The sequence below is a fragment of the Echinococcus granulosus genome, assembly GCF_000524195.1.
Source record: "Echinococcus granulosus chromosome Unknown EG_S00063, whole genome shotgun sequence".
Taxonomy (NCBI): domain Eukaryota; kingdom Metazoa; phylum Platyhelminthes; class Cestoda; order Cyclophyllidea; family Taeniidae; genus Echinococcus; species Echinococcus granulosus.
In genome coordinates, this window is record NW_020170443.1 from 110,858 (window position 1) to 133,913 (window position 23,056).

Consider the following 23,056-nt stretch of genomic DNA (forward strand, 5'->3'; position numbering starts at 1 on the left):
TTCATTAAAAGTCTGAAGGGATTTTTTTTATTTTGAAATCTTGGTGATCACTCTTGTGGGTACTTCAAAGCTGTAGCACTTGAATTACTCGTAAAGGCGTTTCAGCACCTACCTGCATGAAGGCAGAGCTCATTACAACTTCTGGAGACTGAACTGCGGGCGAGTATGGCAATCTGCGGGTCGCACGAGGTCTTTAAGTTTGCAAAAAGGGTAGTTTTGCAGTTTCCCCGCAAACTTGATCGTCAAGGTGGTGGTGGATTCAGTTCCGATTGTGACCCACCACGCACGCACAGCAAGCGGACCTCGTGGGTCGTCGGAGCGATGGCCAATGGCATGCCGGCGGGTAAATCCCGCTTTGCATCGCAAGTCAACTAGGAAATGAACTGGAAGTGAGGCGCAACAAATTCAGCCTTGGGAGGTTGTTATGTGCCACCCTTCCACAACGACCCACCTGTTGGAGATGGGGGGGGAAGGGCGGTTCTATCACTTACCTCCGTCTTCAACTCTTTCGTCCGGTTTGTTAGTTGAACAGGCTTGAATCATGTCCTTGAGGTTCAACCGACATGTTATAGTGTGGGTTGAAGATAAGGGGAATTTGGACTGACGAACACCTCCTCTTTATGCGTGTTCTGCGAAGTTGTCGGAGGGCACTGCAATGCTACCTTCAAGGACCAACATTGGTGACATCTCGCTCTGGCTTACCGTGGTGTGGAGTACATCCACTTGGTTTTTGCGTCGAGCTTGTAAATCGTTGCCATCGCCGAACTGCGGGGTCACACGACCCTTTGGCTGCATGCCAACCTTGCGGGTGAGTCAGTCGACCGCGTTCAGCCAGCTGCCGTGGTGTCACGTGATTGGATGGGGGATGATGAAACTGTTGCACCAGTCCCACGATCTGGCCCCACAAAGCGGTGATGGGTCGCTGGTCTAGTCTCCTGTCAGTCGATTGATGCGTCAAGGGACAGAGGAGGGAGGGTGTCACACAGCCGAGCAGTTTTGCTGAAACCTACTTTTGAGAAACGATCGGGATAACCTTGAAGTGGGATCAAATGTCCATTTCTCATTGAGAAGGTTTAAAAATAAATGGTGACAATAAAAGATTTGGCTATCAAATTGAGGCATAAAACAAGTAAGTAAAGTACTTGAGCTCTTTATTTTGATAAAAGTGAAAGTTTTTAGCCTTTTTGTACTATTTGAACACACAAGGACGTCGCGGGTGCCAGTTGTACAGGGCTGTTGAATGCTTTCAGAGAGCAGAGCCCGGGTTACCTAACCAACATTACCACCTGGTCAAACTTAGTTGTCCAATCGGAGCTAAGCGCGTGTGATTAAATGGGTCCAGTGTCGTGGTAGCGATGGTGGTGACCTCAAAATCCCGCCTTCTCCCCCCTTCCTCTCCCCGCACGACCTCGCGAACCCAGGTAGTCCGGTCCCTGTCACGCCTGGAGGTTTTACAGGACATAATTTTGCAGGAACTTTTTGTTGCACGTCCATGGAGGGACTGAAAGACCAGTGTAAAGTTGAACTTGAAAGGAGTGCGCTATTTGGGGTCTGTTTAAAACAATCGCCGATTTCCGAATTCGTAGTGAGGTGCTATTAACAGCAAGACAGCGCAGCTTTCCTCAGTTCATCTGTCTTGGCCTTTGTCGACAGGCGGGCGCAAGGGAAGTAGAAGCATTTTTTATGTCAATTCCTTTTTTTTATGTAAATTTTGTCTCCGGGTGTGCTCCCTCCTTCTCCATAGTTGCCCATTTGCCACTCTCAGCTGGATGGTTGGTCCATTTTTGGAACGGTACTATAAGACGGAGGTGGAGGAGGCTTTGCTGTCAGCTTTCTATTCTTGTTTGATGCTTCTGGGAAAGCGATTAGCAATCGCAGCAAGTTTCAATGCAGTACTCCCTGAATAAATCATTCAACTGACAAGAGAAATCCTGGCAGCGCTAAAGGTTTCTCCCACATTGTGCAAGCCCTTCCCAATTCCTCCCATTATGGTTGCTCCTTCCGTAGTATTCAACTTGTTGCTATCTTCTGAGGAACTGCCAGTGCCACAGCACATTTCCGCCAACCTACTTACAATCACCACAACGCCACTATGTTCAATGAACTTCGGGAATCGTAATGTTACTGACTACGAATTCAGTAGAGCGTATGCTACCCACTGCCGATTGTGTTTTGCGGCTTGTTACGTGGGGCTGGGTGAATGGAATTTTGCTTCCGCATAACGTAGTAGAATGATTACCAGATGGAGCCTCTAATTAACTAAAAAGAGCAAAAATTAAATGACTTCTGATGATGCTATCTTCTGATTAAATGCCAGTACCACAGCACACTAACGTCACGTACTGCTAATGCCCATAACGCCACTAAGCAAAGTAAATTTCGAGTTTAAGGCGGTGGTAGTGCTACTGACAACGAATTCAGTAGAACATGCTACCCACGGCTTGTCAAGTGCGATTGGGTGAATTGAATCGGCTCCCGCACCACGTACTAGAACAAATGCTAGATAGAACTTCCAATTACTTTGATAGGTAAAAAAGAAGTGACTTTTGATGCGATTATTCTTTATCTTTTGCCAGCGAGGGGAATGATTCATTCCTCTCTAAAGAATCCACTTCAATTCAAGTTGTTACCGTGCACATCCACCCAATGCAAACTGTGATGGTGCAACAGGTTGTTTGTGGCGGCTAGACAACCAAATCACCAATTAAACATAATGATAGCTCACCAGGCTAGGGGATATTTAGCAATAATTTTGGGAAAAGACGAAAGCAAAACCAGCTTTCAACTTAATTTTTCCTATTGCCAGTGATCAACGACAGAAAAGCCAGTTTGATGGCTGTCAGAATTTTACAATGCGTTTGTGAGAACTCTACTTTAGTGGACACGGAGTTGCCTGATTTTGTTTTCTTCAGACGATTTGCTGACTTCCACCAATCCCTTTTTTTGAATGGGCACACCAAGCATTCACTCGACGCAGTAGATTGACAGCGTCAGGTTTGATCTTTCTAAGAAGGCAAAAAAAGCATGCGAACTACTTCCACGTTATAATCTCATCCAATCTTATGCAGTACCTCCTGAGTAAACCATTCAAGTGATACCTGAAATTCGGGGAGCGCTAAGGGTTGGTGCCACGTTGTACGAGCCTTTTCCAATTCCTCTCGCTCTGGTTGCTCCTTCCGTAGTTTTCACTTTAATGCGACCTTCTAAGGAACTCCCAGTGCCACAACACATTTTACCACCAACTTCTAATCACCACAACACCACTATGCTCAGAGAATTTCAAGAATCGTAATACTACTGACTACGATTTTAGTAGAACACATGCTATCCACTCACGATTATGCTTTGCGGCTTGTTACGTGGGTCTGGGCGAATAGGATATGCCCCGCACAACGTAGTAGAACGATTACCAGACAGAGCCTCTAATTAGCTAAAAGGAGTAAAAAATAAATGACTTCTGATGTGATTGTACTTAAGCTTTTGCCAGAGGGAGGAATGGTCCACTCGCCTTAGGAGAATCTACCTTAACTAAAGCTCCCACACCGCCAAATAAAGTGGATGATTTATCATCGAGTTTGAGGGTTTTCAGCGATGACTTTTTGGAAAACCGAAACCAACACCATCTGTCGACTTGATTTCATTTTGTTACCAGTGATTAAAGACGAAAAAGGTCAGTTTAATGACTGATGGGATTTCGAAGCGCACTATTTGTGGGAGCTCTACTTTAATAAGCAAGGAGTGACCTGATTTTGTTTTCTTTAGAAGAATTGCCTACTGCTGCCATTGCCTTTGTTTAAATTGGCACATCAAGCATCCGCCTGGGCGCAATCGATTGACCAGGTCAGGTCACGGCACCGTGATGGATGCTACCGGCACAGTAGCTAGCCAACGCAGTATTTGTGTAGTCCGTATAAATTAGTGCGCAAAAGGAAAATGTACCCTGTTTCAATTTCCTGAAATCCCCTTCTTGCCTCTAATTTCAGAACGCTCTAAAATGACCCGAAATTCTCCCTCTCCTTCAGTTCCCTTGAACGGCCATTGTTACTTTCTAGGGGGCAATAAAATTCAAATCCCCATTTTCCCACAGAAGTTCCCTTGTAATAAACAAATGAAAATGCAAAAAAAAGACCAACTCCACAGCCTAAATTCACATCTACATTTAGGAAAATAAGGACACGAAAAGACACAAAGAAAGAAAGCATGAAAAGCAGAAAAAAATGAATGAAGGATGGACTCAACAGAGAAATAAGGGAAAAAAGGGAAAAAAAAAGCATGAATGGAATGAAATATCATTAAGAAGCCGAGGCGACTTAACAGAGTTGTGAAGCAGGATGACCTGCAGAGAAGGGTCGGCGTCCAACAGCACTGGAAGCTCTGCCTCCGCGCATAGAGACTGCTGCCGCGTTTCGCTGTTCCTCAACAGCCTGCACGAAAGTTTTACCATTGGACAGGACAAAGGGTTGACCCTTCTCCGCCTCATATTCACCAATCGCAGCTAGAGTCTCCTTCTCCGATTTCTCCACCTCCTTCAACAATTTCTTCTTCTCCTTCTCCGTCTTCAACAAAATTCCACCTCGGTTACTCAAGATTGATGGGTCTTTAAGCCTTTGCTCTACCTGTTGGAGAGCGTTGAAAGAGGTTTGAAATGCCGCTATGGCCTCGTAGACTCGCCGATGCTGTTGATAAACAACCTTCAATTCCTCAATTCGATGCTCTAAGTAGTCCAGTAATTCAACACCACCGTCTTGACGTTCTTTTGCCTCAATTTTGGCCAAATTGGAGGATTCCTGATTTTCAAGACAACAGGTCCTTGCAAGGTCAAGCAATTCAGCCTTCACACTTGGCAAGTACGTCGCTATAGTTTGAAGACGTTCTTTTCGACAGGCATCAGCTTCCGTCTATAGAAAAATATTGATTATGAAATCTAAGTACCAACTTATCCATACATGTGCATCCACTGATTTCGAGCTATTTCAATAAATTTGCCCTTTAGCATAATCTACGACGCTCTATGAGTTTGGGAAATTAAAAGCTCACACAATCTCTAAAGTTAACTTTTGCGCCATCCAAACATCTGAAAAGCGAATAAACTTAACCGTTTGCCATGTTTTTAGTCAATTTTCTCAATGTAACCAAACTTTATAACAAAAAAAAACACTCATTTAGCCAATCATAAGCCAAATATTTTGGAAGAATTTCATTGGCTACTTTATAGATTAGTAAAAAAATGACCTTACTTGAAGTAACTGGAGGGAATGGGGCGTGAAAGCCTCGCAGTTTTTGAGGAAGACCTCACATTCTTCCGCCGGTTTCTGAAGGCGTTTCCACATGCTCTCTAGGTAGGCCTTCAACTCCTCACACGTTCCCACCAATCGGGCCTTCTCCTTCACTAGACTCAATCGCATCGTTTTCAACTCCTTAAATTAAACAAAACTTATGTGAACTGATAATATTTTAGTCACTGCTACACTATGTCATAGCAATTACACCTATTTTATCTGACACTAATCATACCCGTAATACATCCAGCCCCCACAGTTTATTACATCCATGACAGAGTAACTTTAGCATCACTTGAAATGGGGATTTTTTGCGAAAAAAAGTGGGAATTGACTGATAATTTAACCTTTTAAATCAGCTACTAGCATGACTTGTCCTTTGATGTCAAATGGTTAAATTTAGCCAGGAAGTAATGTTACCACTCGAGAAGGTAAACTAGGACATTAAGTAAATGCTTTTGAGTACGGTGAAATACAGTTAATTTCCAACATGCACCCAAAATAACGAAGTTCTCTTTACATGTTCGTTGCACTTAGCGTGAATTTATTCGCTTAATGAAATTGAGAGAAAGCATTTGTTGCCGTAGCAATACATCCTTTGGTTGCAAGGTTGCAATCACCCAATCATCTGAACCGGAACAAGGGTTGCCATTTAAAAGTGGACATCTAGTGAAACTTAGTTTATTGACAAATGAAGGGAGAATTATACATACCATTATAACCAAGGTAGGTAAAGACACTTGGCATTTGTGCGTGGAATGTACTAATTTCCTAGAATCTTGGTCCGACTGACTGCCGCTGATAGTTGAACACTAGTGGTGCATGCAGACATACGTTTAGCTTCACATGCATTGAGCAAGCAAGCCAAATAGACAAATACCGCTTACTACTGCGACGAGAAATTAAGATTTGTTCTTTATTCCTGCCTTCAATAAATCATTGTAAACCTATTTTATGGCGCGAAGCATTTTTAAGGGCAGGTATAATTTCAAAACGGCAAATTCTTAAATGTATTTGGGCTTAAAATGTAAAACAATTAATCAGATTGTAGTCGCTAAGTAACTAAGATTTTACGTTTTAGTGTTTTAACGCACCAGCTGTTTACACAAAAACAACCGCCGTTTTGAAGGGATGCAGTAGCCGTGTCTTCAAGTTCAAAAAAAGATCTGCTGTAGCGAAAGCCGATATTTGTTTTTGTTGTTCATTCGTGGAATGTGTATCTATCCGAGGCGTAGCAGAAGGCATTACTCATTATAAATCTATAGACCCCGGAGCCACAAAAATTGTATCTAACTGAAAACTAATTAAAGTTTGGCTTCTACCACTTTGTATAACATGCCTGCGATCACCAAATTTGCAAGGAAATTTAACGGGTCAGGGGGTCGTTTGTTAACAGGGTATAACGCAAAATAGTCCATCAATCATAAGCAATGATTTTCATGATCATCGTAGAAAAAAGTAGCATTTGCTTACCTCGAGATCAGTCTCATTAGGGAGGGCTCCTTTTAACCTTTCGGCCGTTCTTCTGATTTCCTCATCTACATTGAAAACCTCTTCCTGACCATTGAGCATTTTATCCGGAGTAGCCTCTCTTCCATTCGATTCCAAATGCAATAAGGATTTCTCTCGTTCGGTCTTTGGTACATAGGCAATTTCCGCCGCTATGCGTTGGATATCTGCTTGAAGGGCATTCAATTGGGCGACAAGTGGTCCCAGCGTTGCGTTATTTTCATCCAAAACCAACTTCAGACCTGCGATATCCTCATTTGAAGGCACATCAACAGCTAAGGAAAAACCAAAAATCCAACCCAAAGTTTCATTAATGCAAGTACAAAAGGAATTTATTCTGACCAACTTAAATACTCTTCAATTTTGCAGCCAATCAGAATTGAGGTCTATTTTAATTGGCTCCTCGCACGCTCTCAATGGGCGAGGGGAGGAGGGGCAATAAACCAACCTTTTGTCAATTTTCTTTTAATAACATCAGATGAGTGGCCTAGTTGGAGACTGGATGTGATAATTTCACGGCACAGTCGTTGAAATTCCTCCTTTCGATGAAGTTTTTCTTGTTCCATTTCTGACACTTTATCAGTGAGGTCCTGTAGTTTCAAACATACTTAAATCATCTTTAAAGTGTAAGAAATACACTAACATTATTGTAAATAAATGACTGTGCAGCTTTGTAATTTTTTAAGGCACTACTGATTTGTGGTAAATAATTAATGCGTACTTGGAGGAGTTGACAAGTGGTTAAACCGTGGGGCGGAAAGTAAGGAGGAAGACAAAGAAGACTGCAGAACTCGGCAACAATTTGGCGCTGAGACTCAATCTTTGAGTTCAGCTCCTTCAATAGCTCATTCTCTGACTTTATAAACGCATAAAAGCTTGCTTTTAGAGACTTCAGTAGTATGCCAATTTTCTGGTCCGCCTCTGTCTTGCTGTAACCTATAATGCATAGCGAATGAAATTGACATTTACGCTAATTACGCAGGGTAAGGTCGTAATTTGTAACTTTGCTTATTTATAATAAAGGTGCTTTCAGAGAGGTAGGAAATATGACGCCTTCAAGGATACGTTATTCATTGTAGCACCTCTAGAATGTGTGTAATGGATAAACTCATCACTCCTGACATGATTTACACAACCTCAATGTAAACAAAAGCTATTACAGTTTTTCGGCAATCAAACACGGTAAAATAAACAGTCAAATGCAAACTTTTGGAATAAGAAAATTCTGCGCATTTCCGCCTCAATCCAGCGATGGTGACATGTGCGCATACTGTGTAGCTATGGCTACCGCAAAACTTTGCTGTCACAAATTGGACTGGGGTAAATAACAAAAGGAGAGAGTAGATCCAAATTCGGGTTGGTACTGAACTATAAACATGGCAAAATATTTGGTTCACAGCCATGATTTTCCTCGGGGACAATAGCGATTTACTGAATTTAAAGTGGGTTCGCCACTGATGGTCTGCTCTCAGACAAAGTCGTCAAAGCACTCCTTTGGTACGATTATAGCTGAGCGACCGAGGGGCTGTGAAAACATGAAATTGGGGGATAAGTTCATCTTCCTACTGACGGAGGTGAAATCGCTCCCCTGATACACCATCCCGTAACCCATTTTCCTTCATCGTAACTGTACACAAGTTTTTTGGCCGCAGATACCTCAAGGTGACAGATTTTGTGATAAACAATCTAACTAGCAGGCAGCTGTGGTTTTTGAAAAATACACTCAGGCAATGTTTAAAGTGCTTAAGCTACTATTTACAGGAAAGATGTTGCAGAGCAGGAACGTTCACGTTAATTATAGCCAAGATCAGGTTCAAATCAGATAGATTTGGGTTTTGATCTAGTTTAAGCAAGTCTAAGGGGGCCTTATAAACTGGGACATTCTAAACATGATTTAGTTGCACCAGCATCTCTCACATCCGAGATTACCAAAAGGCACATACAAGCAAAACCAAAATAACCTATAAAATAAATGACAATGGTTAACAAAAGTGCACAGAGAACTGGTTAGCTTGCTAGATCAAGGAGTGCCTTAACATCAAGCGACCGGTAATTTGGGGTCCTATGTAAAACTAACCGGCATAAATCCAAATTTTCATTAAATCATCCACTTGTTGGGCAAGGCCATTTGATATCTGCAAACAAATTGAATCGGTGTCCATCACCGAGCACAAATTCCTATCGTTGGCTATTGCGCAGGCGGTGGGGAGAAAAAGAACGAGCGCAGCCGAGACTGGTGTTGGCAACGCCTGGCCACCAGCCTCTCTGAAATTTGATTGGTACATATGTGGACCAATAGATGAATTGATAATGATTTCGAGGTCACCGTGTGCTGATTGGTTGTCCACAAAATGGATGCAATCGTCTTCTGAGAAATTGTTGCGATTACGTAAGGCCAGATCGTCCGCCAAATATTTGCCCTCATGTTCACCAAAACATTCCTTTCAAAAATAGAGATTCAAAAGTGGCGGCATAAAAGAAGAGTTTTACATAACCCTTTCGGGAGTTGATGGCATTCTCAGTAGTTCATATTCTCCATTTTTCTGCCCTGCTTAGAATCTTAATTAAAAATTTACGAAATCTGGAGCGCCGATAAAAATTCTTTTAATATTAGGAAGATATCATTTTTGCTCTTCTTTCAAAACGGTCTATCTAATATGTATGAGTAAAACATTTTTGGTTGAAAAGGGATCGCCACTACCTATGCCATTCAACATGACTAACAAAAATTTGAGATAAAGCCAACTTAAAAATCAAGTACTGCTGCTGTTGATCGTTGTCAAAATTTGTTGGATACATTTTTACACCTTGGTATAACCTTCGAATATGGGTAAAGTCAGTGGAAAGGGAAGACACACTATTTTGACAAATTGAGGTAGGAATACCACCTAGACCTTCAGGCTTTGTACAAATCTGTTGATCCACATACCCGTGATATTATTAGAAGACGAAGGTCTTTCTTATCCTTTAGAGCTGTTTAGTTCAAATTAGAGGGCGTGTAATTTAACCCACTATTTTAATTTGCTCAGAATTTTTGAAAGACGGAAATATTTGATGCCTTTGAGCCCAGGGCGAGGGAAAGAAAGTGGCTTTATCCCCAACAACTAATCAGAATGCAAAAACAAACAATTAAGTGTTTGCAATTACTAACCTACTTATAGTTTAGACATCTATGTAGCCATTGCTGTGTACATGGATACGCTGAGATTCTGTCCTGTTCCCCAACTAGACTAATCAGGGCGCGTGACTTCAGGAGAACCGGGTCTTTAATACCGCCAGTCTGCGGTATCTGCGGTATCGTATTTTAAACTACGTCTAGTTATCTGTCACCTTATTACAGATACCGGCACATCTTATTAGAGGGGACTCAACGAGAGCGTTGACAATAACATTCCAGAGAGTTCCAGGTGAGGAATTTGCGGAAAATCCTGGCAGTACTGCTGGAGTTGCAGGCGCTTCCAGTACGGTGTTCTTGGATGGTGCCTTTAAAAGCTCTCAAATTGCTCCCAAGCCAAAAGAAGTGTATTTCGGGTGCTCTAGCGAGTGTTTTCACAACGAAAAATCTCGTGCAAGTGAGATTTAATCGGTTGTACGTCTTTCTGCCTTCATTGCGTGCTCTCAGAAGACATGCTTCCGAGCTCAGCCCAGCTTAGTTTTTGTACATTAACCAACCGGCAAGTCATATGCCTAACCACCTATGCAACATGAGGTGTTGTACAGGCCAAGTTGGTAGCACGTGGTCTAACCTTGCATTAACATGTCTCCAATGTGATCAGCAAAGTTACTGCAGTCTTCAACTTGTTGGAACTGGTAGGAGCTGGAACAGTCGTAAGTAGAAGCCGCTCAACAGCAGATGAGAGAAAGAGAGCTTTAAAAAGTGGCCAATTTGTTGTATCTTCCTCTGTGATTCGTCTGTTAACTGACCGACTTGCGATGAAAATAGGCGTCCAGTTTCTGAGGTCAGTCTACCACCATCTCATTGATCACATTCCAGAGGACTCACTACCCATTTCACTTCCTCAAGACTGCAGTGATGGCTGCAGTTAGCAATCCATTGAAATAAAATCCCCAATTTGTCTCCATGCCATCGCGCTATAAAAATGTGGCGATTGGAAGGACCTGATGTGGACGACTGCAGCCACAGATGCCTAAAATCTCATGTTCTGAACCGTAAACGATGATGGCTGAAGCGAAGCATATTAAAGCATTTAAAAAATACCAGTCATGGAAAACGTGCCTTCAATGACTTTGCTTTAGGACACGCGACTGGGATCGACCAGCTCTGGGCAGAGCTGAGCCAGTCATCCTCCGTTCCTACTCATGGGAGACCGACGCATGGCCTTCACTCCCTTTCCTCGGTCACACCGTGCTGATTGGAGCTAAAGAATGGCCACAGAAGGCTTCAAGGAAGAAATTAAGAGTAGGAAAGGGCTACACGGAGTTTGAGGTGTTAAAGGCGTACACTTGACTGCGCGGATTCTTTATTCTCTACAGTTTTTATCACGGCCTTCCTGCCATTCCAATCAGCAATCTTTTGTCCGTACCCACATGCCCAACGTCTTTGATGGGTGACTTTGCTAACATTTACCCTGTGTTTTGCTAGAGCAAAGCACCATGTTGAAGAGTAGCTGACAAAAGGCAACGGGCAGTCAGGTGAGGCGAAGTGTGTCTGGTCGTTCCCCACGTGAGCCCCTCACACGCGCTCAATCAACCACCGGTGTTGGTGGTTAAATGAGTGGCTATAAAAATACTCGAGTGTTACACTACGTGAGTGTTGTGTATATTCCACTTGGATGGCGGTCAACACCGAGTTGAACGAGGAATCGCTTTTTGCGCATAACTAGTAAGTTTCCGCCAATTCTTTATGTCGGTTCCTTTCAACTTCATTCATCTTGACACTTATTTGCTTTTTAATGAGCCAGTACTCCCTTTTTAATACCTTAAAATAGCCTGTAAGGTAGACAGTTTCCAAGTAAAGTACCACAGAGACAAAATATCGGGGAGACGAATTCTCTCCCTCCTACCGATGGCATTGAATAGTGAGCCAGTCGTCCATACTTGAAGGATGTCCAAGTTAATTTTTGTTTTTGGTCACCTCTCAGTTTACGCAAGCGTCACGGTTGTCCACCCCTCGAATATGACGAGGAATTGGCCAAATCCTCGCAAGTCTTCGCAGATAAGTTGGCACACTCACCGAGGTTTAGGTACTACTACCCCACTGACTACGGAGAAAACGTCGCCTATCGAGTCAGCGCTCGATGTGCCAAATTATCCGGTGGGTTACCATCATTATACAGCCTGCTAAGAGAAGACAATTTTGAGACTATATTTCTCTTTTTACCAATGATTATTCCTTTTGTTAATCAGATAAAAGTTGCGCCTTTAGAATTTAGGTTTGTGGGACTTTACAAAACAACGAAAACCTTTTGACAGCTTGAATTTGCAATGCCCTGGGACTTCATTGAAGACGAAAGAAGACACGATACTTGAGCAGAGTATGTAATGTTAACGTAGGAAGGAGGGGGGTTGGGGGCTACTTCCATGACCTGGAGGTCAGGCCGCCCAGCGGAGGTACAATGGCGGACACACAAAGTGGCGCGCTACCGAAACTGAGTGTTAAACAAACAAATAACGCATTTCAAATCACAAAGCAAACATGTGAATGATAGCTAATGCAATATGGAGATAGAGTTGCTATTTAATTGCTTCTAGGTGACAAAAATTGCCTTTTTTCCGTTCATTTAAGGTATTGATGCAACTCTGCGATGGTACAGGGAGATCCTCACTTACACGTCTGGTGAAGAAAGCCAAAGAAAGTATGGTAAGATTTTTTATTTGTTTGTATTTCGGTGTGAACTACGGTTGTAAATGCCACCATCGTCATCAGTGTCCGAAGACCTTCCATCCTAAGTTCGCGTTGCTACTTATTAGTCCATAAGTCGACATAGCACCGCTTCCAGCTAACTGGACGATGCTGATGCGTTTGTAAAGCAGTACGTGTCGATGGTTTCACTTGAAGCATCAGGATGCTACATCAGACTTTATGGCTAGAAAATTCTACCGTCTAATTTAGGAAAGTTGTCACTAAATGCAGTCTGCATTTCGCATTGATTCTCTCCCATCACATCTTCTGGGTCGTGAGGATTCCTTTGGCTGTGCTGCAGAATGACTAGATGTAGTGTCCCTATCCTCCGTCCATTTCGGCTGAAGGTGCCTTTTCAGATGCTTCAATCCTGAACATTCCAAAACACCAATCCCCCTCCCCTCTCTCCCCTCTGATTGGTCGACAGTAGGCAGAGATATATCGCAACTGCTCCAACCCTCACCATAAAGCCAACGTCAGTCAAATACTATGACTACACGGGACTGAAACCGCTCCATGTCTGTGGCATTCTACGCTGGCCGGATGGTCACTGCTCGCACACTCGCCATCTGCTTCGACATCTCGCCTGTTGGTTGCATCCGTTGAGAGCTCGACATGGTCAAAAGTCACGGGCACAAACCCCAAATTATGTCTATTTTTGATGGCTTTTAGATCTAAACGAAGTTACAAATCTCGGGGTAGGGGGTGCAAAATAAAAGAAAAGCATCAAGGGGCACGACCACTTTGTTATGGGCGTAAATTTAGATCGTGTCGACTCCCTCGTGGGAGTAACCAATGGGCAACGGCTTCAAGACACACCTTTATCTGTCGACATGCATAAGCAAGCAAGTTGAGGAGCACGACGTGCGTACACGCAACAGGTGACGCCCAGCGGAGACTGTCAGAGTGCTGGGTGGTTTTCAGCCTCGCAAATTCATCATATTTGGTTGGCCTTGGCCTTACAGTGATTGCCTAGCCAATCAGGAGAGAGTTAGCAGGGAGCTCAAAGCCCTAACGGAAATACTCATTTCTTGTGCAACTTTAATATGAGCTGTGGGTCGGTTAGGTGTCTAGGACCATGGAGGTGATGGATGTTGTTGGGAAATACCGCTGCAGTGGTTAAATAGACACCACCATGACCGAGTGCGTCAATGACGTGAGGACACATAGCCGTCGTTGATGTCACTGCACCTTTCACGTGTCCTCTAGCAGCTGCGGTTTTGACGTCTTGTGCCACGAAGGTGGGGAATAGTGGAGGTCGAGTTGACCAGCTACTTGTGATTGGCTTAGATAATCAGGCATATTTTGGCCGTGTGGACAAGGAAAATTTTCGCAGCCCTGGCCCCGTCTATAGCCAACTTGAATCACGACCTGAATGTGAATTTCAGGACACTTCGCACAAGTCATTTGGAAGAAGACGAAACAAGCGGGCTTCGGAATGGCCAAATCGGTGGACGGTAAAAGAGTCTTCGTGGTGGGGCGTTACAAACCCCGAGGCAATAGGCGAGCGTATTGGGATGAACAAGTGCCACCACCCACCGACAACACCGTCTACGTTCCCACCTCGGAGGAAATGGGCAAGTTGTTTATATTTTGCTTTAACTAATAGAAGTCTGCAGCACTATTGCTTCGGTTGAATGGGAGGGGGGGTGATTAATTTGACGCCCGAAGTTCAGAAAGTTGTCATTTGAATGCAGCACAAGGAGGCCAGGAATTTAATGAATTCATTCCACAGATAGTAGTTTATTCAAGTCCTTAAGAAAAGGATTTTATGCGTTGAATTCTCTGCCTCCCATCTGTCTTTGTTTTGATTCTACAGTTGAACTTTACAAAAAGGCGATGGATGAAAAAGCCGAAAACCAGGAGGTAAGGCGTCAAATACCTCCATGTTAGTTAGAGAACTTTCTTTACCCACAGAGGATTTTGGGAAAATGGCTAATTTTGCATCCACAAAATATGAAACAAAAGCAGTGGATTTGGTGACTGAGTTATTTTTTCTTCCAGAGCTATGAGGCCTACGTGAAGAGCATCTTAGATGCACTGAATTCCATCAGACGGGAGAACCAGTTGCCACCTCTTCGATTAAACTCTGTAAGTTCACTCATTCTTAAAAAAAAAGTCTTTAAAGGCACGACGGTGTCAAAGGTGAAATGTCGCGTAAGTGGTGGAACTACTTCGAGGTTCGATGACATAAGGATTTGCGAATAAATTTCTCCCCCGTAGAGTGGCTTATCCAGTTTAATAAATGCCGAATACTCCAGACACCTAGCCAAATTTTCATTGTCTTCAAAAACTCTGCGGCGCCAGAAGTGCACTCAAAGATTTAGGAGGATCCTGCCTTTTCTTTTCAAGGAGCTAATTAAGAAAAGACGGGTAGATCTCTCCGGACAACCCGGGGAGAATGAGGACGATTCCAATTCGGAGGACGATGACAAACAAATGAAAATTCCACGCACCAAGTTGATCGACCGTAAGTTCCCCCCACTTCATCACCTTTAAATGAACCGCTTTTCGCCTTCACCAAACAATACTACTCTTTTCATTTCAGCGACGAGGATAGCTAAATTAATGTTAAAAAATGGACAAGGTAGGCATACCACAATCCCCCCTTCTTTACTTCTACATCCAAAAGAGCCATTGTAAAGTGTCATTTGGAATCTTTTAGTCATTCGTAAGGATATCACGATGGTTGGAATCGTCACCGTCCTAATGCCCCAATCCTCGACTGTTGCTATTGCTTTCAAATAAACAGGAGGTGGTTCACTCCTTCCCAGAGATCATTTACTCCACAAAAAATATTGAAATGTAATTTGCTGGTCTACCTCCGGTTTTTAGAGGTACATTCCTTCACACATTTTTGTTTTACTTTTGCGCTAGCCCATGGACTGACCGTTGGGGGAGCGTGTGAACAAAATTTGCAAAATCAGTTAGTTTTAATCCAAATATGTAAAATAATGGTTTTATATTTAAAAAATGGGAGGTGAGACTGTTATTATTCCTGGAATTCCCCCCATTCCAAATGGTGATGAGAGGAGCTTTCAGTCGGAGGTATTAAGCAAATAAAATGACAATTGAAGACCGCTTGAAGGGTGGATTAAGTTCGCATCCGATTGTCACGTACTTGCAATTCGGATCAGCAACTATCAAGTCGAAAATGATGTAAGTAGAAGAAGGAGCGTTAAAATTGTTACCTGACATGCGCAGTTTTGTGAGATAACATCGTTGAACAAACTTTGTTGCTGAAATTAAGCTTAAAAATTAGTTGATGAGTAAGTTGAACGCACCAAAATTGGGAATGCCACCTCTAACTCACCATTTCTGTGCAATAAACACGAGCATTCAGAGTAGTGTCGAGTCCTTCTACCTTGCCATGTGCCTTCTGGAATGTCACGGGAATCACCGCTTTTTAATCCTTTTGCTAATTCTTGAGCCAGGTGGTCAAAATCCTGCACTTTCAAGGGAGTGTGAAAAAAACAACAGTCGGTACTCACTTCGTTTAGTAGAAATGGCGGTAAGCCAAGGGCGACGCGTCGTTGATTCAACGCCATAAAGACCTCCATCGCGAAGACCGCACCCTCATCAATCTGGCGAGGCTTCAAGGAAGCAAAATTCACTTCCACCTTTGAGGCACTTCCTGCGGACTCCTCCTCATTCATTTGTGTCGGTAGTGTCGGTGGTAAATCAGCTAATTTGAGGTGTCAGAAAGCAGAAGTTTGAAAAATTCGGTGTGTATTATACGATTGTTTTAAAAATTGACAAGAGGGAATCTTTAACAAATAAAATAGCGTTTTATTTTGCAAACAAGCATAAAATTCGCTACCTTTTGGACTCTGGACACGACACATTTCCTTGCTGGAGGGGGACGCACTTGGGAACTCGGTTTCATGCAGGCTAGAACAAAGTGATTCTCCTATTTGGGTTGAAAGCAACTTGATGAAAAGGTGTTCCACGATTGCGAGCTCACCTGGAGTCTTCGCTTTTGTCCAAAAGTTGGTTGGTCTGTAGGGCAAAACGAAATGTATTTGATCAGAAAAGGAGAGTTGGAAGAATGTTAAAGCGATTGTATGGTTACTCACATCTCGGGCCGAAGTCTGGGGACTGCTTGGAGTCGCGCGTTCCTCCTTTTTCACAGACTTGGGCTCCGCGTTCATGGCTTTCGCTTAAATGGAGACAAACTCTTCAATTTTAATCATTTGGACACCTATTTTTCTGTGTTTCAAAGTGATACATGCAGTGAAATTACTCAATTCTTCAACACTGAAGGCGTGTGGTATGCCGTGAATTAAACGGGGCACGTTGTTGCCCCACTGACCCCTAAAATTTCCCGGTGGTCGATAGTGGGCAACAACAGTCACCGCCGTCTTGTCCGCCGACTCGGCTACTCCCATGCCCACCGCGGTTGTATTCTTCCAAATTAGCTGAGAAAAATGACCTAGGAGGGCGTGAATTATTTGGCATTCAGGTTAAAAAGGCCAAATATCACCCACCACAGCGGATTGGATCTTCTCCAACAAAGGGATAATTCTTTATCTCATTGTACCACAACAATGTGACCTGAGCGGCTAAAAGGAATGAAAAGAAAAACCTTATCTTCAATGGAAGAGGCTGCTGAGTTGGTTGGATTATGCACTAGTTAGTGTCGTTGCCTTAAGTAGAATTGGGTTGGGAAATCTACACCGAGGCACGCTCCAGCTGTAACCGACTTGACAATCTGACTATACTAAAGACATTGATGGAAACATGATCGTCTGCGATGAGGGACTGATGTGGAAACCCTAGGCTGTAACTTATTTACAGATAGTTTAATACGTGGAGAAGAAGCACAGTGTTTTGAATTTTGAGGATTTATATCTACTGCTAGATGCTGTCTACCAGAAATATCCTTCATTGGAGGAGAGCCGTCTAATCTGGCCAAATTTTCACCGACATCAGGAAGTCCACTGTGTCGGAGGCCATTTTCACGAGCCAGCACCGCCGCGTAGGCTTGCGCCGACTCCGCGAGATCCAATCCCATTACAAGCGGAGTGCAACCATGAAGTCGTCTTAAGCTAGTCGATGAAATGCATTTAAGTAGAGTGGTTATGATCGTCGAAATACGGTGGGTAATTTTTAACTTGCGGTAATCAGGACATGCATTTCGAATAAACAACTAACTAAAGTTCCGAAATAATAGCAATTTTTTATTATCAAATACATCTTTATATAAAAGGCAGTTAAAAATTTTTTTTAACCAAATCTGGGAGTAATTTGTTAACATAAGTTGCATTCCAGAAAAATGCATAAAGTTACCGAATTCTATTAAAAAGAATTGTTTTACAAGATAAAAGATTCAAACTGCTCATTCTTTTTATGCTTGCTATCCCTTAAAGAATGGAACAATACATATTTTCTTCCGATAGGGAGTAGAATCACAAACAACCCACTAGCTCGATTCGAAATAAGAGGTGGTTTCCACCAAGAGATGCAGATTTTTAAGGAGAGCAACTTACAAATTGTGCGCCTTAATGCCTTCCTTGTTGAATGTGAGGTCGACTTTCATCGGGGGAGGTGTGACATGCAGGCGATTGACGCGATCCTCTTTATATACGCATTACCGACCAATCAAAATGGAGGGCTCAAATAACTTATGCCGTCGAATTTTGTCATGCAAAACCAGTCCCCCCTTTAGACAGAACAGTTAAAAGACACTCAAAACAACTTCAAATCTAGGCGTGTTAAAAATTTTCCATTCAAAATATCCGTTATCTGGTTTTTTTAATGAAATAAACAAAACGCTTTGACAATGAATATAATGTAAAAAATGCACATATAATGGTATAAACGCCTTGACGTGCCTAGGGAAATAGGAAATCTTTCAGCCACCAAGGCTATTACGTTTGGTTTCTGTCTTTAAGTACAGTACGCCTGATAAAACTCTGAGGTCAAGATGTAAGCGACGTATTCAATTCTCTCTGCACAAAGCTGGCTTTTTAACTCGCCCCGGGAAAAGTGAATTAATTATATTCGTCAAGCTGAAAAGCCTGATTGGAATTAAGAGTACATTATAAGTGGGAGCTCATTTCCTTTGGGTACACCTATTCCTTCCAAAATTAATTATCCTCTCCTTTTTCACAGACCCAGCGGAGCATCGTGGTGACTGTGATTCCTGGTGTTGGCACAAATTTTACCCAAAAAATGTTGCAAGCTGGTCAGAAATCATAGAATGAGATTTATCTTGTAGTGCTGCAAAATTTTGCTGCCATTTCTCGACAAATTTCATAAATTTTTAAACCTAAATTTCATCATACATTCTTGTCGATGCTGTAATTAATATACGTAGTATTTGTTTCCGGTCCCAAATACTTTTATTTGAATTTGGCACCAAAAAATCTGCAAACGGTAAAATTTGTGCCTCCTTCACCTACCGCCTTCATTGACAGGTAATTAATGCGTCTGACTGCCTCAAACATGAAAGCCTAATCAGCAGACCCTCAAGTCCATCCACCTGGTTTGTGAAACCACTTGGAAGATTTACGAGAATATCTAGCTTAAGAGGGCATTGCGACCAACCCACTTCAACAAAGTCGGCATTGACGTGAATGACACTGTCGGTTTTTGGTCTTGACGTCACAATAACGCATCCGCGTGTCCTCGCTTTCGCACGAGCAGCCTGAGGGCGTAAGTTCCTTCAAAGCTTCGCTTTTGATGTCAGAATGCGTGTGGTCAGTGTCAAAGGCGATGAGCAACAGCGTAGGACTCAAAATGTGGTTCTATGTGACTTTAGCGAGCCTGCTTTAGGTGACTTTCAAGATGATGACACTGATTTATGTCTTTACCACAGAATCCCACATTTAAGTTGCATAGAGGAAAGATAACTTAAGTAGGTGGTTAGATCGCCGAAGCCTCACACCAGAAGGACTATTGAAGGCACATTAGATGAAGATAGTCAACCTAATTGCCTTTTCTGTACCACAGATGGTATTGAACGACATCACACTCGACTAAGATGTCTTGAAGCCATCTGTAATTACACGAGGCAACTGGTGTCTGGAAGAAGTACATCTACTCCTGTTGAAGTAAATTTGAACTCAGGGGTAGAGATAGTTGGAGTGGAAAAAATTGTGCGGAGGGGAAGGACAACTGTAAGCACTTCCATTAAGCAACATTATGTCCCCTTGGCGAGCGACTGTCCTATGAAATGTACTGATCGTAGGGCCATGGACGGTGTCTTAAGAATTCCCTCGCAATGCAAATCACTAAGAGCATGACTCGATAAAATTTAAGAGATGCATCTCCGTTGTTGGGATTAAACGTATTTCCCTCTCCTTTTCATGAAAAATTGATACATGACCTTTGTTCCTGTCTCGATGGTGGGGAAGAGTGACCTCATGGAGCGTCAACGGGGATTTTTATGATGTGGAGTTTGCAATCCAACTAACTGACAATGAAAGGAGGACGTTGAGCACTTTCTCCTAATTTGACTCAAATAACAGATAGCTGTAAAAGTCCTCAGCAAACCACACTGTAGAAAGGCAGCGGTACCCAGCGGACTGCGTCATTCCTGCTCCATATGACATTCATCACTGCAGGCGCAACACTTCATTAGCAACATGAAAGAATGTCTGAAAGTCTGGGTAAAAGACCTTTTTACTGCGTTGCTGGGTGGTATGTTCACAGGATATACCGTGAGAATAAAACTGTCTCTAGCCTAAGACTTGTACTTTTCATCCTCCTGTAAGACTGCTCATTAATGGGTTAAAAAGTTTGGTGATGTCTACAACGCGTTGCGTCTGGTGGATATGGAGCCGAACTTTTACCTGGAGTCAAGGGAATTTTCCCCCACCTTGACTTCATCAATGTAGGAGACACATTCTTTCCGTCATTTCAGTCTATTAAATTTTGCTTTCTCCCCACAGACAATTCAGAATGAATTTGTACTTTTAACTCCTTGCATTTGACACCTGTAGTATTTATGGTTGATATTAAGCGAGAAAGGATTATTCGCTATGATATTTACGCTAAAAATCAGCGAAATTCTGCAATAATCTAATGGATATTTGACATTCCTTAGGTAGTTACACTTACCAACTCTACTCTTCTTCACTTTCGAAGGAAAATAAGGCGTGAGTGTGCACCGATATGGTCCCTTTCACTTTGTGTCCAGCGATTATACAAACGAGAAACTTGAGAAATGCATAAATTCCAGTATTTTGATTGTACACAACTACTGACATGAAGTAAATTCAACCGAAGACCTTATTTGACAATCAGGTTTGCTTAAATGAACCAGATATAATAAAGGATTTAATCACATGTAAATGTGAGAGACGCAGTATTTGGTTCGTCTACAACCCCATTCAGAACACAAGGTGACAGGTGAGACTAAATTCCGTGATTCCGTCTACACTGGCTTCAACGATGTGCGATTCTCATTTGCCCGTATATCGATGTAACTTCTCTGTGTATCACAATACTTATAGTAGTTACACTGCACCATCTACAGATCAGTCTTCTCGAGCGAGAATTCCGTAGTTGGAGACCAAAAGGAGAAACGGTCGTGTCCCCGCACATAGGGAAGAAATACTGCTTATGCAAGATTTTTCAAATGCATGGATTGGTTGCCACCACTTTTTGGCAACGCGGATACTTATGGCTCAGCTTTCGTACTTATACTAGGAAATTTGGCCTGTAGACCATTCAATTTGCCTCTCGGTAATTCCATGCGTCTGCAATACACCTTATTGTCATGGCAATTTTTATTTCAGGAAAGACAAGAGGTTCCCCCAGATGATTATTGGAAAACAACAACGATTTTGCCCATCTATTACGCTAATCCTAGAATGCGTAAAAAGTCACTTATATGAGTAGAGAACTTTACCGAAGTATACAAAATAATAAATTCCCATTTCGTGTTTTATAAGTCCGCGTAGGTACTTTTTATAAAATTCCGCAAAGACACTAGATTCAATAGTGTTGCAAAGTGTTTATGATAAGTACAGGGTCTAATTAGCACTGGGATCACCAAGAGTGAATCTGTAATTCACTTTACACCTTCTAATTGTGTGCTCTTAATTTCATTAGTATGCAATCAAACCGTCGTTATGTGAGATTTTCTTGGGGTTCACTGATCACTAATAAATTAAAACTAAGGTTAATTAAATTCTTTTATGCGCACATAATTTTGCTCACCTTCAAAATGTTATTTTGTTATAATTTGTTACCACGTGAACCGCGTCAACTAAGCGTCCGCTTGTTTAGGGTGCCCAGCGTTCGTTGGATGTTTTGCTTTACTATTTACTTCTTTTAGTAGACACAGAAGGAACAGCTAAGCAGGAGTAATGTATTTCATGCCCTATCTGTTTTGCATTTCATTGCTACTTGATTTTAATTCAAGCACTACATGAACGTTCCCACTTGCAATTTTTGCACTGAAGTGGTGAATATATTTTATTTTAACTAGCAAGAAGTCCTTATAGGAATGTGGCTAATTTGCTGTTTTTTAGATACCTCTAATCGCTTTTTTTCTTATCGATGAGACAGTAATGCATGGAGTACATTTTCCTTCGAACTAGCGCTCTTGCATCGGAAGGATGTCAAGGGAGGCGCCACCGCTTATGCGAAAGCTTCTGATCGGTCAGCTAGACAGGCTCCAGTATGGTTTTACTACCTCGAGCGAGGGGGCTTTGGTTCACAGTGTCCTATTTCTGCCCCGCCGCCAACTCCTATTCTCATTGGTTTGGCTTCAGGGGTACGCTGTTGAAGCTTCAAGGCCGCAGTCTCCTGCTTCCTCTTTCTTACTGGATGATGGCACTGGTTCGATTTTGGTCACAATCCGTCCAGACACGGATCTACCTCCCGTCGGCACCTATGTTTCAGTTGTTGGAGAGCTCGAACGAGCATCCGTCAGTCCTCAGGATTCCCTTGCTGAACGCTCGCCCTCTTTGACCGCGTGGCGTTTGGCCGCTCGTACCGTCATGTGTCTCTCGCTTGCGGATAAGTGCTTTTCCGGCGACGACAATTCCGTCCAAAAACGTGCTCCCTCCTCGGCCTACGCTGAACTTGCCTGGCCGATGGAAGTTATGGACATGAGCCAGACATTTTTTACTCCTGTTTAGTCTACCCTTATCGAAAAATTTATTCATATTTTTGTACATGCTTTTTTGTCTGGCTTAAGAATTCCGATTCTCTTTGTTCATACGAGAATTTTTCTATTCTTCCGAAGCAGTGGACTTAAAAGCTTATTCCTTTAAAAAAAGTTTATAGAAGACATCGTGGGACGATTGCAATTTCAACTTGTAGTGCGTTGGAAGACGAGTTGGGTTCTGTTTAAGAGCTTGCCAGTTGCTGAGAAAAGTGCTTTCAAGAAAGTGAAACTCTATCCTCCACGTCGTAGCGCACACTTCCGTTTCTTGAGATGGAGGGTTGA

General features: G+C 42.6%; 4 protein-coding genes across 4 annotated transcripts; 2 read left to right on the top strand and 2 right to left on the bottom strand. All coding sequences in view use genetic code 11, as the record gives it.

The window, feature by feature from the left end:
- Positions 1 to 4,310: 4,310 nt before the first annotated feature.
- On the bottom strand, positions 4,311 to 7,354 carry EGR_06755 (Protein regulator of cytokinesis; the record flags this gene model as incomplete). Its single annotated transcript, XM_024496004.1, has 4 exons — positions 4,311 to 4,898; positions 5,238 to 5,417; positions 6,753 to 7,063; positions 7,237 to 7,354. The coding sequence occupies 4 exons, from the start codon at positions 7,352 to 7,354 to the stop codon at positions 4,311 to 4,313; spliced, it is 1,197 nt and encodes a 398-aa protein (XP_024349544.1).
- Positions 7,355 to 11,581: 4,227 nt separating this feature from the next.
- EGR_06756 (hypothetical protein) lies at positions 11,582 to 15,399 on the top strand (the record flags this gene model as incomplete). The annotated part of the gene is made up of 8 exons (XM_024496005.1): positions 11,582 to 11,631; positions 11,891 to 12,063; positions 12,535 to 12,609; positions 14,040 to 14,232; positions 14,658 to 14,742; positions 15,004 to 15,121; positions 15,200 to 15,238; positions 15,317 to 15,399. The coding sequence occupies 8 exons, from the start codon at positions 11,582 to 11,584 to the stop codon at positions 15,397 to 15,399; spliced, it is 816 nt and encodes a 271-aa protein (XP_024349545.1).
- A 303-nt stretch (positions 15,400 to 15,702) lies between these two features.
- On the bottom strand, positions 15,703 to 18,190 carry EGR_06757 (Golgi-associated plant pathogenesis-related protein; the record flags this gene model as incomplete). The annotated part of the gene is made up of 10 exons (XM_024496006.1): positions 15,703 to 15,791; positions 15,843 to 15,890; positions 15,965 to 16,097; positions 16,143 to 16,336; positions 16,472 to 16,622; positions 16,728 to 16,810; positions 16,895 to 17,083; positions 17,139 to 17,213; positions 17,524 to 17,699; positions 18,141 to 18,190. 10 exons carry the CDS (start codon positions 18,188 to 18,190, stop codon positions 15,703 to 15,705), a joined length of 1,188 nt encoding a protein of 395 aa, XP_024349546.1.
- A 4,030-nt stretch (positions 18,191 to 22,220) lies between these two features.
- EGR_06758 (hypothetical protein) lies at positions 22,221 to 22,745 on the top strand (the record flags this gene model as incomplete). The annotated part of the gene is made up of 1 exon (XM_024496007.1): positions 22,221 to 22,745. The coding sequence occupies one exon, from the start codon at positions 22,221 to 22,223 to the stop codon at positions 22,743 to 22,745; it is 525 nt and encodes a 174-aa protein (XP_024349547.1).
- Between the last annotated feature and the right edge of the window lie 311 nt (positions 22,746 to 23,056).